The 13,782-nt window shown below is 45.1% G+C and overlaps 1 protein-coding gene across 2 annotated transcripts in view; it reads left to right on the forward strand.

Moving 5' to 3' along the window:
* RIMS4 (regulating synaptic membrane exocytosis 4) overlaps window positions 1–13,782 on the forward strand; it is a 49,096-nt gene that overhangs the window by 15,182 nt on the left and 20,132 nt on the right. For both annotated transcript variants that reach the window (XR_014935952.1, XM_015881677.3), the window contains exon 2: window positions 11,984–12,125. Coding sequence is in view for 1 of the 2 variants with exons in the window: in XM_015881677.3 (XP_015737163.1) it covers window positions 11,984–12,125 (142 nt within the window). In the remaining variant the exon portion in view is untranslated. The remainder of the gene's footprint in view (window positions 1–11,983; window positions 12,126–13,782) is intronic.

The following is a 13,782-nucleotide window of genomic DNA, read 5'->3' on the forward strand; positions in this document are numbered from 1 at the left end:
AAAGCTGCCAGAAGGTATTGATTACTTGGTAAAAATAAACCCTTCAGACTTCTTTGGTCTTCATTCCTCCTTTATTGTCCTATATTATCTTTGCTTTCAGTACGTGGATTTGTTTGCTAGAATTTCTGAACGAAATGGTGACCAATGCTGGTCTGTTTGGGTGACATCAGAGGAGGTTTTGAAGTGTTCTGGAAAGTCTTTCTAGGATTTACATCCACTTAGATCATGGATCACATCCATGAGAGTTTTATGACAGATGCATCCGAGTAGCCAGGTAGGAGTAGGAAACTCAGTATCAAAAATGAGGATAGGATGTCTCTGGCTTTGGGGCACTCTCTTGCTTACAGAATCTTGTCTGTGCTTCATAAAGCTGACATTTAGATTTGGTTAGTGGAGTTATTGATAGCCGAGTACAAGCAGTGTACTTGCAATGTATGGTGGGTGCTGCTGAGGGTGTTGGGGCTGGCTGGTGGGAAGGGCTTGCTGCCTTCGGTGTTTTCTAGTTCATCTCACAGCAGTGAATTCCAGCTTCCCTTATGCCTCCCTGTGAAGAACAAAATGTCACACTTTGGGTTCATTAGGCAGCTGTGCAAAGGCGGGGGAGATTCTGGAGTGGAAAGTTGTTTTAGATGACAGTAAAATGCAAGGGAGAAAGTCACGTATCTGTAGTAGAAAATGAAAGACAAATATTGTGTAATGTTCAAAGGGCAGCTGTTTGGTAAAGGAAAATTTTTGAGGAGAAGGGATACCACGGAAGGACGTTTGGAGAAGGAATGTGGCTTGCAGGATATCAGAAAGATGTGACAGTTGTTTATGGATCCACAGAACTACCATTTAATAGGGACTTCCAAATCAAATATGGTCTTATAGCTGACTCTGGTTGCAGTGGGTAGCAGAGCAAGAGCAAAATACTGTGCTTGTCTGTAAGTAGGCCAAGGACAAGGTGCACATCCAACATCTGCATGTGTTGTGACCCAGTGATTGCTTTGTCTGCAAGGCAAATCCAGGGGTGGTGGAGATTTCAAAGTGCTCTCTGTGCATGTGTCAGACTTGCAAATGGGTTCTTTGCTTATTGCAAGTCTCCTCATCATTCATTTTCTGCCATTATTCCAACCACTGAACTTCTTTGAGCATTAAGGTAGATGGGAAGTTTTTAAGCAAGTATTAATGACTGCACGCAGTGAGTCATCCAGCAGCCTAAGAAGCAGCTCATCGCAGAGCATGTCTTGTCACAGCCATCCATTAGCACTCAAAGGACCCAGGCTGATTCAGCATGCCAGCCTGCTGCTAACAGGGCACCTCCTGGGCATGCTGAGCAGCATTGCTCCTCAGGACTCAATCAAATGCTGGCTGCTTTGCTTTGAAGGCTTGGGACAATTCATGAACACGAAGGTGAGAACTACCAGCAAGTATTATAAATGCATTTCTCTGAGCTCAGATTGTGCAGCTGGGTAAGATGGATTGGTACTGATGATGAGAAGTGGCAAATAGGTTTCTTTTGTTACTGAAATGTTGTAACCCATCAGTAACTTAGACGTGGTGCTGCGGGATATGGGACAGTGGGGACCCAACAGTACAGTTCTAATATTTGTCAATGGAGCTGTTTGTATGCAATTGCCTGTTTGAGGAGCTCCTTGAACATAGAGTTTAGTCCTACTGAGTGAGTTCTGTGTGGGCAGTGACAGCTACATACAGGACCGTGTGGAATTGGACAGAAGCACCTTGGGTAGGAGTGGGTGTTCTGTGGGTTGGAAGGGTTCCATTGCATTGGGCATGGATGGATGGAGCATGGAGACCACACTGGGCATGCGTGGAACCATTGTGTGAGCTGCAGGGAAGGGCAATGTGGGAGCAGCTTAAGTAGCATTGACTCTGTTGCAGTCTGAGCACCATGACCTGACTGCTCAGTGCTGTGGCTGAATGGAAGGAGGCCCATCTCGCCTCCTTAGTGTTCTTTTGAATTGTTGGGATGAGAAGTTCTTGGCTGTGGGTTGCCACAGAGCCACGGTGGGGCAGACCCTAATTTTAGCACATTATGCTGGTTTTAATGACGCTAATAGAAAGTCAATTTATAGGCAAGAACAAATTGCCTTTTTATGTGGGGAGGAGGATAATTCCTCCCGTGTTACATTATTAAATTTGTAATCTTCATTTCTAATGCTTTTCAAAAGAGATTATTAACAGAATCTACAATACAGATTTTAAATTTATGAGCTGCGTTTTTCCCCAAACTCCTCAAATTGTATAATTTATCTTTAAAGGTGAACTTCAGCACGGCTTTTTTTAACTTAATGAATTAGAATCCCTTACACGCTAGCTATCTCTGGACAAGCTTAAAGGCTCCAAAGATACTTCAATTTTTAAATAAAAGTAATGGATATCTATTTCCATCTTTGCTGAGTGGTAAGTTCTGAGTTCAGCCTTCTTCCCTAGTGACAAAAGACAGGAGGGAAAAGAAAAGTGGCACATTTCTACACACTGCTTGGTGGAGAGAAGGCTGATGTGATGCTCCTTTTTGTCACCAGGGAAATGGAGCCCTGAATGTGTGGCTCTGCAGGAGGATGAGGGAGAGCAGGAGGAAGGGGGCACATTTGGTCTTAGATTTGCTTTGTGCTGCTTAGTCATGACTGGGGACTGTAAACACACTGGGACCTGGGGTCTCTGAAGCTCATTCTTCATGGTGCATGAGGTGCTCCTACCTCCTCCCTTGGCCCAGCCAGTGCCCACATCAAGAAATCCCAAGGCCTTTTACATCAGCCCAGTCTGTGAGTGTGAGAATATATAGGAAAAAATAAATATAGATCTGTGAGGCACGTTGTGCAGACATAGGTGCTCCGTAAGCAAAGTTAATGTGGAGTGTTCTCTTCTGAGCAGTTGTTGCTTGCATACCTTAAGTTCCCATGTTGCAATTTTCCTTCCCTCTAAATAGAAATGCATATTGCTCTGTAACATGTACTTCCTGTTAGTGTTGTCTGCAAAAATGTCACTGGCATTATCACCAGTGTTACCTCTTTTGTATTTCTCCATCAGCTGTTCTCATTTCTGCTCCTCAGGTCAGGAGAGAGGAATCAGCAAGGTGCTCTACAGTACTTCGTCCATCCCTGCTCCTACAAAATACACTTAGCATAAATCATGGGCTTCTGCTGAACTTGCTGCTGAGTTATGTGCCATTGGGTAATTCAGATCGAGGATCTTTATTTTGCGTGCTCCCCCTGTGCATGCAAAAGACAGATGAGTGAGGCAGCTGTATGTCTGCCTTGTTTGTCTGTGGGAGAGTTTCAGTAGGTCAGTGTGCATCTCTCTAAGTTCAGGGTGAGAAAGATTTTGCCTGACTTATTATTTTTGTTATTCATATGTTTGTTAGGAGCCAGCTAATGAGATGTCAGTGTCCCAATTCTTGCTACTGAGTACTGCTTCTCTGTGGTTGCTGGCTGACTGGTCACCATTTGGAGATGCCTGTCAAAGCAGTGTGATTGACAGGGCTGCTGACCTGGTGCTGTCACCTGGGGCTTTGGCTGCTTAGATTGAAGTAACCGTGAATTGCTTATGTTGCAGCAGGAGTTTGCACTGTGATGGCTGGTCCAGGCCTGGGAAGTCTGACCCCCCTTCTTCCAGCAGCCTGCAGCTGGTAGTCTTGGCCATGGTGGGCAGAGATGGGGCCTTGAGTTGTGTTGAGGTAATCCCTTATGGGGTGTGTGGCGGCTGCCTGGCACAGCAGGCACTGATGGTTGTGGACCTACCAAGGATGACCTTACTGGAGTCAAAGCAGTGTGTAGAATTAGAAAGGAAAATGTGTTGGCCTTCTCACTTCCCTCAGCACTCACTGCAGATATTGCATGAAAGCACCTTTGCTGAAGCCTGATGCACGTGGCAGTATCAGGTGATGCAACTGAAACGAAAAGCTGAATGCCTGGGGTTGTTTGACCCTTCTGGTAACCAGAGCATCTTCTCCCTCTCTCTGCTTCCACGGTGGATCAAATAATTGCTTCCAAATGGACGCAAGTTATTAGACAGTGTGTATAATTAAAGTCAACTTCTTGTGAATTTGATCATTCATTTCCGCAAGGAAATATGAAGTAATTACAGCCCAAGCTGAACACAAATCAAATGCTATTCTAAGTGTGATTCTGCGCCATGATTCCAGTTTCTGAATGACTTTAGGGTTCTGTGGCTTCATGCCTGCTAAAGAAATGTGGTTATGCTCTTGATTGTTTATAATAAAGGAACAAATGATAATATGACTCATTGTGTCAAGACCATTGCTCACCATGCTTATGCATGTATGGGTTTGACAAAGTGGCTTGTTCTTAGAAGAACTTCAGTAGGACAGAAGGAGAAGGAAAAAATCCTGTTAAGACCCCTGGGCTTGTCAGTTCTTTCCTCTGAATTTAGTCTGTACCAAAACTAAACTTTATGTGCCCTGAGGACTCAGGAAGGGCAGAACAGTGTCTTGCAGAGCTCCCTGGTGTAGTGAAGCGTGGGCAAGGCGGCTCTTTCATCTCATGCCATCCTTCTCTTATAGTGATGCTTTCTAGCTGGTTTTTTTTTTTGTGTGTGTGTGTGAAGTCACCTCATTTTCTTGATCCTCTTCTAAATTGAGAGGTTTTCTGCAGCTCAGGCTCATTCATATTTCAGACCATGGACTTAAGCAACGTCCTCATAAGGAGTTATTAATAGTTTAAGATGGATGGCAGAATTGGGACAGTGCTCTGGTTCAACACTCTTGTAATTAAGAAGAAATCCCGACCTGGCCTTTATAACTTGGTTGGGCTGCTGGAGGACTTCCAAGGGCAGGGACACAGATCTCTGCCCCTGGCCCTCCTTGTGAAATAACAGCAGGAAAGCTCTGGCGTGACCCTGGTGGGCAAACTATAGCCACTCACCTCTTGGCCTTTCCTATTTTCCCCATGCCCAAATCTCATAGCTTGCAAAGTTTTAGGTTTTGAACTTAAAAAACATTGCCTTAAAACAGTCAGAGGAAAATGTCAGCTGCAGCATACGAATTTAATAGGGAATAATAAACATTACCATATGGTGGTTAGATAATTTGTGATGTTTTTTGTTACCTGCTGCCCATACATGTTCTCCAAGCTCAACAGCTCAGCCCACCTGGTCTCAGAGTGCACTTGGGTAGCTGAGCATGGGGGCTGAGTGTGTGCCAAAGAGGGACAGTTAAACTCTGGGTGGCTCTTAGACCACAGAAATCCAAGAAGTGGAAAGAATGGATCCCCTCATTGCTGTGCCAATGTATGTATGTGAAGTTTATTGCGTTATAAATGCCATAGTAAGGATTTTTTTAAAATTAATCAGTCTTCACTTGAATGATTAAGGAGAACGAGGTATGGGAAGGCTGGGGGCATGTCTGAGAGCTGCAGCATCATCCGCCCTCTGCTTCTCTGTCCCTGAAGAGCTGGGCCTGCAGGCAGGGAAGTGCTGGGGTCTCATTGGCTGTTGAGGAATTGTTACAGCAGTGAATGTTCTGTATGCATGTGGATTCTTCATTTAATCAGACTCTTTCCTGCAAAGCATGGCAGACTGGGGGAAGAGGAAGCCACGTGTTCTATTTTCTTAGGAAAGCAAAGAACCAGCCATCAGACAAAGCTGTTTGGATTCTCCAGTTGCGAACAAATAGAGACCTACGGAAAGGACTCTGAGGAGTCAGGTCTTGCTGCAAGCAGCTGCCATGAAATACGCTGGAAGAAATGATGAGTTTTCATAGTCTGATGGTAGTCTTTCTTTCTTTAGTGGTGAAATATGTAAGGCTTTACCATAGTAAAAACAAGTCTCCTTAAAAGCCATTGGAAGTGGGGTAGATATGTTCCCCTTCTGGTTTCTTCGCTTTGTCTCTTCTGTCAGCGAAGGAGAAAATCTCACATTTTCCTGCCTACGTGCAATTTGTTGAATTTTACAGAATTCTTTCATCAGAAATCTGTAAATAAGAATTTTGGCCATTGAATTCTTTCTTACGCAGATGAATTTTCCATAAAGGTCAAATCATTAAAAATAACATCGTGGAAACTGCATGTTAGTTTTTAACCTCAAATGGAGCAGAATAAGTTATTTTCCTAGGCGAAAATTTGCAAATGGATCTCAGGAAGGCAGGACATAAACCAGAGGTTTAGTGGTGCTCCACTCGATCTGCAGTTGGGGATAAGAATCTTGCTGGTGCTGGACCTCCTGAAGACCATGGTGGGGAGAGCGGGTTTTACTGGTCGTAGTCTGGGCAGGGTGCAGTCAGTGCCTGTTGGAGTGGGGGGAGAAAAGCCAGGGGCAAATACTGGGATAGGAGAGGGAAGAGTGAATGTCCTTTTCCAGCCGTGTGGATTTACTTAATCTACACAGATTAAGAAGTAATGTGTTAAAATATATTTCCGGCCCCATGGAAGATTTTTCTGCTTCGTTTGGTAAGAAGGGTGTAACTTGGATAGCAGCTGAAAGTAGGGCAAGGGGAATGAAGCAAGCAGCCTGATTAGTGCCCCTGTTTATCCCCAGCCATTTTCTGTCATTTCTGGTGGATTACTCAGGCTGTGATGATAGTCTGGCATGTTCTGGAGCTCAGTACAAACTGCTTCTCTTTAGGTGCTCATAATTCACACTCCATTAGGATGTCGGCGTTGGGAATACTTGGCAGGATGTTAGAGCTTGCCAGGCATGATGAGATTGAGTTCATCTCGTTAAGCTGCCGACAATCCAGCGCTTATATCTTTCTTCTGCAGCGGTAGGAGAGCAGCCTGGCTTGCTCCAAACTAACACCCATGTACAGGGCCTGCAGGGCATACCCAACAGGTGCAGCCACTGTGCTCAGTGCCTGCTGTGCTGCACAGATGTTGGATGTTTGTGCTTGGATTGGAGTGGATTTTTTTTCTTTTGTTCTGAACAGTGCCGTTGTTTTATTAATCTCAGAGCTGGCTGTGGTCGGTGGTTCAGCAGAAGCTCGTGGGCTGTGAAGGTCCCCCATCCCTGAGTCCTTTGCTGTATGCCCAGAGATGTGCCAAAGGGCAGCAGCTGGACTCGGGACCCTTCTTCCTGATCTCAGCAGGTGAGACTTCCAGAAGGGTGCACGGTGGCTTTCCTTTTTCAGCCCCAGACTGACTTATGTTATCCCTGGTGTAAACCTCCATGAGGAAGAAAGAACTCACTCTTAGCTTTTGACCTTAAGTGTGAAGCTGGTGGCAGTGAAAGATGGAACAGCTCGCAGGGCCGTGTTTCAGCCATGGATGCAGCAGACACGCTGCTGTCTCATTTTTCCTCTCATCTCCGCAGAACTCTGCTGCTCATCTCTTCTTGTATGTGATCCATGGCAGGCTCCAAAGGGTGCATCACCTCTTTCACATGGGTTTTTCTTGATGCCCCTGCTGGGGCTGTCAGTTCTCAATGCTGTGTAAGCGTTGCTTTGAACCCACACCTTACTTTGTTTGCTCAGAAACCCAGGTGTGAAAGCAGAGAACTGAGTGCTCTCAGGTCAATATCCTGCAGCACGCAGGGATGCAGATCGATGCATGCTGCTTGGCGTGGGTAGGAATGTGAGTAGAAATGCATCCTCTTTGCTCAGGTTTGGACTGGTCCCACTGGGAAAGGATGGGCTATTATTTTGTCCAGAGATTTGCAATAGGAGCAAATGCAACCTGCAAGTCAGCGTCCAGCTGATTTCCCTTCCTGATTTCCATTCGCCCCCTCCCCCCCATTACAATCCAAGTTTGGGAAGGCAAAAAAGCCGACCAGGCTGTTCTGATGGATGTGTAAGGTGTATTGGGTGGCCTCACTGGTGCTTTTGGGTCATGTGCTTTGGCTCCAGTGTGTTCTGTGCATGGAAGCAGCTGGTTAATTTAGAAGCAAAGCTGATGGAGTTGAAATTCAGTCAATTCCTAATCTAAGGGTTAAATCAATAGCAATTAATTCTAAAGTGTGGGAGGGCCGTTAGCACATACATCATGCTTTTTGCGTTGGTAGCGTTCAGCAAACAGAGGAGAAAATGAAAAACAAACTGGAAAGAGAAGGAAGATACCAAGCACCTGGGTGGGGGAAAAGGAAGCAGTGGGGAGGTGATGAGAGGTGACATAAGGATAGTGGAAGGGGCACACTGTCCCTCAAGTGTCAGCTCAGTAACCAGCTATTGTGCTGTAATCCTGGGTGATAGCACTAATTATGTAATCATGACCTTGGAATGAGCTATTGCAGAACTTGTGTAGATTTGCAAGACTTGATGTTTTCCAAGCGCTGAGATCAGTCGATTGCATAGAGAAAGGGCTTTAATGAGTTGCATTAGGTGATATGGAAGAGAGGGTGAGAGGTGGTTTCTGTTTCCTTGGAGGACAGACAGACAGGGACTGTTCTACTGTATTTCCCACCTCCAAGATGAAGGCACGTACAGCTCTAGGTGGTGGTCAGCTGTATTACAGGATCTCCATCATCCTTGAGATGCCTCAGTGCAGTTCGCAAGCAAAAATGTGTTTAAGGAAGAAGATGCTACAACGGATGCCATGCTGTGTGGTCACCTCTCCATCCATCATTTAGGAGAAACTTGTGGTTTGGTGGTCTGATGTCAAGCCTAGACAGAACTAGGAGGATCATGATAATAAGGTTTAATTAATAAGGAACAAAATGACAGGAATATAATTAATGTAAATCAAGAAGGATTGAGGAAAAATGGGTCTTTTCAGACCTTTTTCCCCTCATTATAGTAGAAGCAGGTTATGGGTAATGTGATGCATATGTAAGGGTTATGTCCTAGAACAACATGACCCTAAAAATGTGGAAGTGGTAAATAGACCACAAACGTTCTTCAGTGCTCAGAAAGCACTTGGCAAGGAAAATCCTCTAAGACAGGAGGCATGTTAAAGATCTGCTGCTGTTCAGCATTTCCATTTGGTTTAGAGCAAACATATATATAAACCTTATTAAGTTCACAGGTGATGTGCATGTTACCAAGGTAAGTAGTACTGAGAGTAGGAGAGTTGTATAGAGCCCTATGGACAGTTTACTGAGTTGTTTCCATTAAAATAAGTGGGTTTTTTTTTGTTTGTTACATATTTCTTAATGTTATGTTCTGCAGGGTTGTAACAGCAGGACAGGCACAGAGTGCCCAGCATCCATGTGAGCTGTGCTGCCCTGCTAAGAGCTCACTGTGATCTGGGGAGATGCGAACAGCAGCAGCCAAGATGAGAGCACCAGCTGAATTTTACCTCTGTTCATTTTATCATGTGATCAAATGCAGGCTCCAGTTCTGTGAGCTTGTTCTCTAAAGGGTGTTTAAAAGCTGGGAAGGTCATTAAAATGATTCAAGGGCAGGAGGGAAAAAATGCCAGCGCATGAGAAACATAAAGAGCTCGGTCTGTTTAACTTGTCAAAAAAGATTGAGAGATGACTTGATTATGCTGCAGAAGAGCCTTTCTAGTGAGAACACAAAGCAGCCCTCGTGGTGGGGAAGGGCATTAAAAAGCTGATGGCTGAGAGCTGGAGCCAGGCAAACTTCAGTCGCATCTTTAAATATCAAGCAGTAAAATAGGCTGCACAGGCAAGCGGCAGATACTGCGTCTCTCTATCTCCCAGTCTGGAGTGGATACCTCTATAGAGGATATTCTTTAGATAAATGTAAATTGTTTGGCTGAGCAGAGCATGAAGTAGCGAAATGGAAGCAGCTGCCAGCACAGCCAGCTTGGCAAAGGGTCTGCTGGGCCCTTCTGGCTCCTTGCATCCCTGTGGTGCTGGGTGCCGTCAGCCTGGTGACTTGAGCAGGACATTTCTCCTTCTCAAGGTCATTCTGTACCTGAATCTGCTCTTCAGCTGAATGCTACCCTGTGCACTTGCTCTGCTGCACAACCCTCCGTGTTCACTGCTTAATTGGAAAAGGTGCAGGGAATAAATCTAGATGTGCTGCAGAAATCACAATACCATTCTTGTAACAATGAAGATGAGTGGTTTTGCCAGGCAGCACTATGGGGTTTTGTCATCTACCCGTGCAATATGCAAAGCACAGGGCTTCACCTGAGGGAGGAGGCACAGCTCTGCCTCTCTGCATTGACCAGGGCAGGTGACCTTTGCCTCTGAAAGGTTTTCAGCCTGCAGACAAGCAGCGCGGATGTGCACGTAACTGTTCTAATTCTGCAATAACTCTTTTCTGGGTATGTCATTTCTGATCCTGCTCTTCTCTCCTGACTGAAGGGGACTGAAGGCTGTGGGGTGCACTCTGAAGGGAACCTAGAAACCCCATTGGGGGTCTGAAGCAAAACATACAGGGCTTGTAGAAGGAGCATCAAAGGGATCATTTCTGCAGCAGCTGGGGAAATACGGAAGGCTGTTTAGGCTTTGCTTTTGCTGATGCCTGTATTAATGTTGTTGCCTGAAGGTTTGGAGTTTGCAAGCTCTTTAAAAAATATCTGTTTCACATTTGTGACTTCCTGATTTATACAATACGCTCCATGCATTGCTGTAGGCAGGCAAACAATACAAACTGTAGTTAACATTGACACAAAACATATATATTCTATTCTGTCAGCCCGTGGGGACGTGCGTGCCCATGCAGCACCATATGTGGGGATGGCAGCTGGTACAGAGCCCTGGGGCCAACATGCTCACCCAGCTGGAAACCTCGGGATACTGGAAGAAAAGGGGCTTTAAGGCTGAGTTTATCTGAAAAAGCCCAAACTTCTCTTTGCATTTAGTGGCAGGTGAGATAGGAGAACTAGGATTAGAAGTATTCTGATACCTTGCTTATTGTTATGGAAATGCCTGTTAGACTGAGACCCAAAGAAAAATGCTTTTAGGTCAGCTTGCTACACAAACAAGTGTTGTGCATCTTTTAGAGGGGTCCTTACAGATATCCTTGTGTCTCTCTACAGTAGTTGGGAATGGCTTATTCTTTTAAATATCTGGGGATATTTATCTCCAGACCGAGTAGCTACATCATTTCTTTTGAGGGGGGTGCTGAGAACCCAGTGGGTTTCTGAGAGCGCTGTGACTTGGCAATGTTGCATTCCCTCCTTGGTGCCATCCGCCTGCTGCAGTGATAGCAAAAAGTAAGACAAGAGAAATTCTGTGTTGGTGGGTTGGGGATTTGTTGCATGAATCCTGGTTAGCAGATGGACACTTTTGAATGGACTTAGATATTTTGCTTGGTTCAGAAGACTTGGAGCTGATGTGGTGCAGGATGAATCCTGAACGTGGGATGAGGGTTGGAGCTTTCTAGCACCAGCTAAAGCAATTAATAGTAGTGATATTCATTACATGTTCATTACATAACGTGGTTTGTTCTATGAAACAGTCTGCTAGAGAAGAAGGATGAAAATAGCAGCTGTTAATTTCAGAGGGCTGAGCCTCTGAAGGCTGCACCCAGGGGGGAAGAGAACCTCCTTAATTCCCCATGCTCTGACCCAGGGAACGTGCAGTGGGAATGGTGCTCTCTGTGGGGTTTCCCTGTTGATCCCAAGTGCTGACATTGGGGACTGTTTTGGCTGTGCCCCTCTATTCCCCTTTTGTCCATCTGGGATGGCTCCTGCCTTCAGCTCCCCTCCTGTTGCCTGGCCTTCTCTTTCCCCACTGACATGGAGCTGTGGCTCTGTGCTGCTCCTCACAGGTAGCTGCTGGGGGGGCTTAGGAGGTGTGTTGATGCTCAGTCACACTTCACAGCTCTGTCTGCCTGTGGGTATTGTTGCTTGTCCTCATGAGTTGGGTAGCTCTGTGCATAGAGCCATCTTGCGTGCCTGTATGCACTTGGACTCAGTGCATAATTCATTGGTACAAGTGCTTGAGGTAGGTAGGGTGGCATGTATATTTTGAGTATCTACTGGGCACTGGCTTGCTGGATGTTGGGCTTTGTTCCAGAGATGGCTGGGAGCAGTTGACAAGGCTGAGTAGCAGAACACAGTGTGAGAGCAAAGTGCTGCCAGGCTAATCTTCTGGAAGGCCTTCTCTGCTTTTCCTTTACTCTGTTATAGCAAAGGGCTCTGAGCACAATGGCCAACTGTCCCTTCTCTTTTGCTTCTAGATGGGGATGGTCGGAGACTCAAAGGAGCCATCCAAAGGAGCACAGAAACAGGGCTGGCTGTGGAAATGCCCAGCCGGACCGTGCGCCAGGCCAGCCATGAATCCATTGAGGACAGCATGAACAGCTATGGATCGGAGGGAAAGTAAGTCACTGAAAGTGGGCTGGATGATTGGTTGTGAGGTGCTCTGCTCTTATACCTGTTAGTTTTCCTCCAGCTTGATAAATGTGTGTCTGTGACTTATTTATGCTGCAGGTCTACTGCCCATCCAATTAGAGCACAGCAAATCGCTTCCTCTTCCTGCATAGCTGGCACATACTTCAGCTGTTTATATACTTTTTTTTTTAAGTGTCCTCATTATTCTGTGCTGAAGCTGATACCCATTACTTTTAACAGCTCTGCCTTTAGAAGAGTAATTCAGGGTGAATAGCTGAGGATCATTAGCGGTAATAAATTATAAGCCAGTAGTGTTCATCATTGCCTGGTAGCTCTGTCTCCTCCCCTATTGCAAAATACCTTTTCGATTTGGGAAACAAAAGTGTGCAGAGGTGATGAAAATGATGCAGTTAGCAAAACAGTGACTCTGATACTAAAGTTTAAAAACCATATTTACAAGTTTCTGTTAACAAACTTTCTTTTCTGCTGGATTTCAGTTAGTGTCCTAAAAAGTGTATTTTAGAGCTGGGTTTTAACCACAAGAAGTTACAGCTCACTCTGTTGCATTTGCAACTGAATGCAAAGCATCAGGGTCCAGAACTGATTTGACTTTAGTTCCGTTTTGTATATTTCCATTATTTGAAGCCATATATAGAAATTATCACCATTTGATTATAATGGCCATTCATGGGAATCTTGGAAGTGGGTTTAAAAAAAAAAAAAAAACAGTATTAGAAAAGTATAGGCAATATGTATCATATGGTTTTAATGCTTCTGGGTATTGGACCAAAATGTTTACACACCTAAAATGTGTTCTGGTTAAGTCTGGTGCCATGCATGGCTTCACTCTGTACATGCTCTTGAGTCCTGTGTGATGTTCCGTGTACACTGCACCTCTAGAATACCAGTATAGTCCAAAGGCTCCCTCAAATAATTAATGCAGTTATGGTGTTAAATAATTAACAGGCTGTAAATTAAGAGATGCTTTCTTTAGCTTTGGAAGTAGGCTAATCCTGGAAAGGCATCACAGGTCTGTGCTGAAGGTTGGAAATAGTAAGGAGGCACAGGCTGCGATAGCAATCTTGTCACTCTGAGGCCATGATGTGCTTTATCTCTTCAGTGATCTGTTGTCTCGGGGGATGTATTCCATCTACACCACCACAGTCCTGTGGCTTGGAGTTTTGCCTCTGCTCTGAGGACTAGTGATTAAGTTCAGTCCCTTGGCACTGTGGGGCAAGGATATATTGTTGTGTGGAGGGAAATATTTTTCCCTTCATATTTACATAGCTTATCCTCCAGGGAGGGGGTATACTTCTCTGTATCCTATCCTTGCAAATGCTGGCTTTTTTGGCTGGTCTTTCCTGGAGAGAGGATATTTCTGCCAACACGGTGCTGCACCCATACAAGCACCCTGAAGGCAAACAGCGTGTAGTTATCAGTGCAGCAAAGAAAGAAAAATCCTGCATTGCAATCCAAATGTCTTTATTAGAACGTGTCTGATGTTTGGTATTCAAACCTCAAATGCTGCTGGAGCATCCTCACCTGCCCCTGTGCCGGGGTTGGGATGCTTCCTGCTCTCACTTCTGAAGTGTGAGATAAGGGATTCCCAGATGCTTTGTTCCCAGGTGGGATAATTGATCTTGGA

The sequence above is a fragment of the Coturnix japonica genome, chromosome 19, assembly GCF_054131305.1.
Source record: "Coturnix japonica strain WE chromosome 19, WE-NBRP24, whole genome shotgun sequence".
Classification (NCBI taxonomy): Eukaryota; Metazoa; Chordata; class Aves; order Galliformes; family Phasianidae; genus Coturnix; species Coturnix japonica.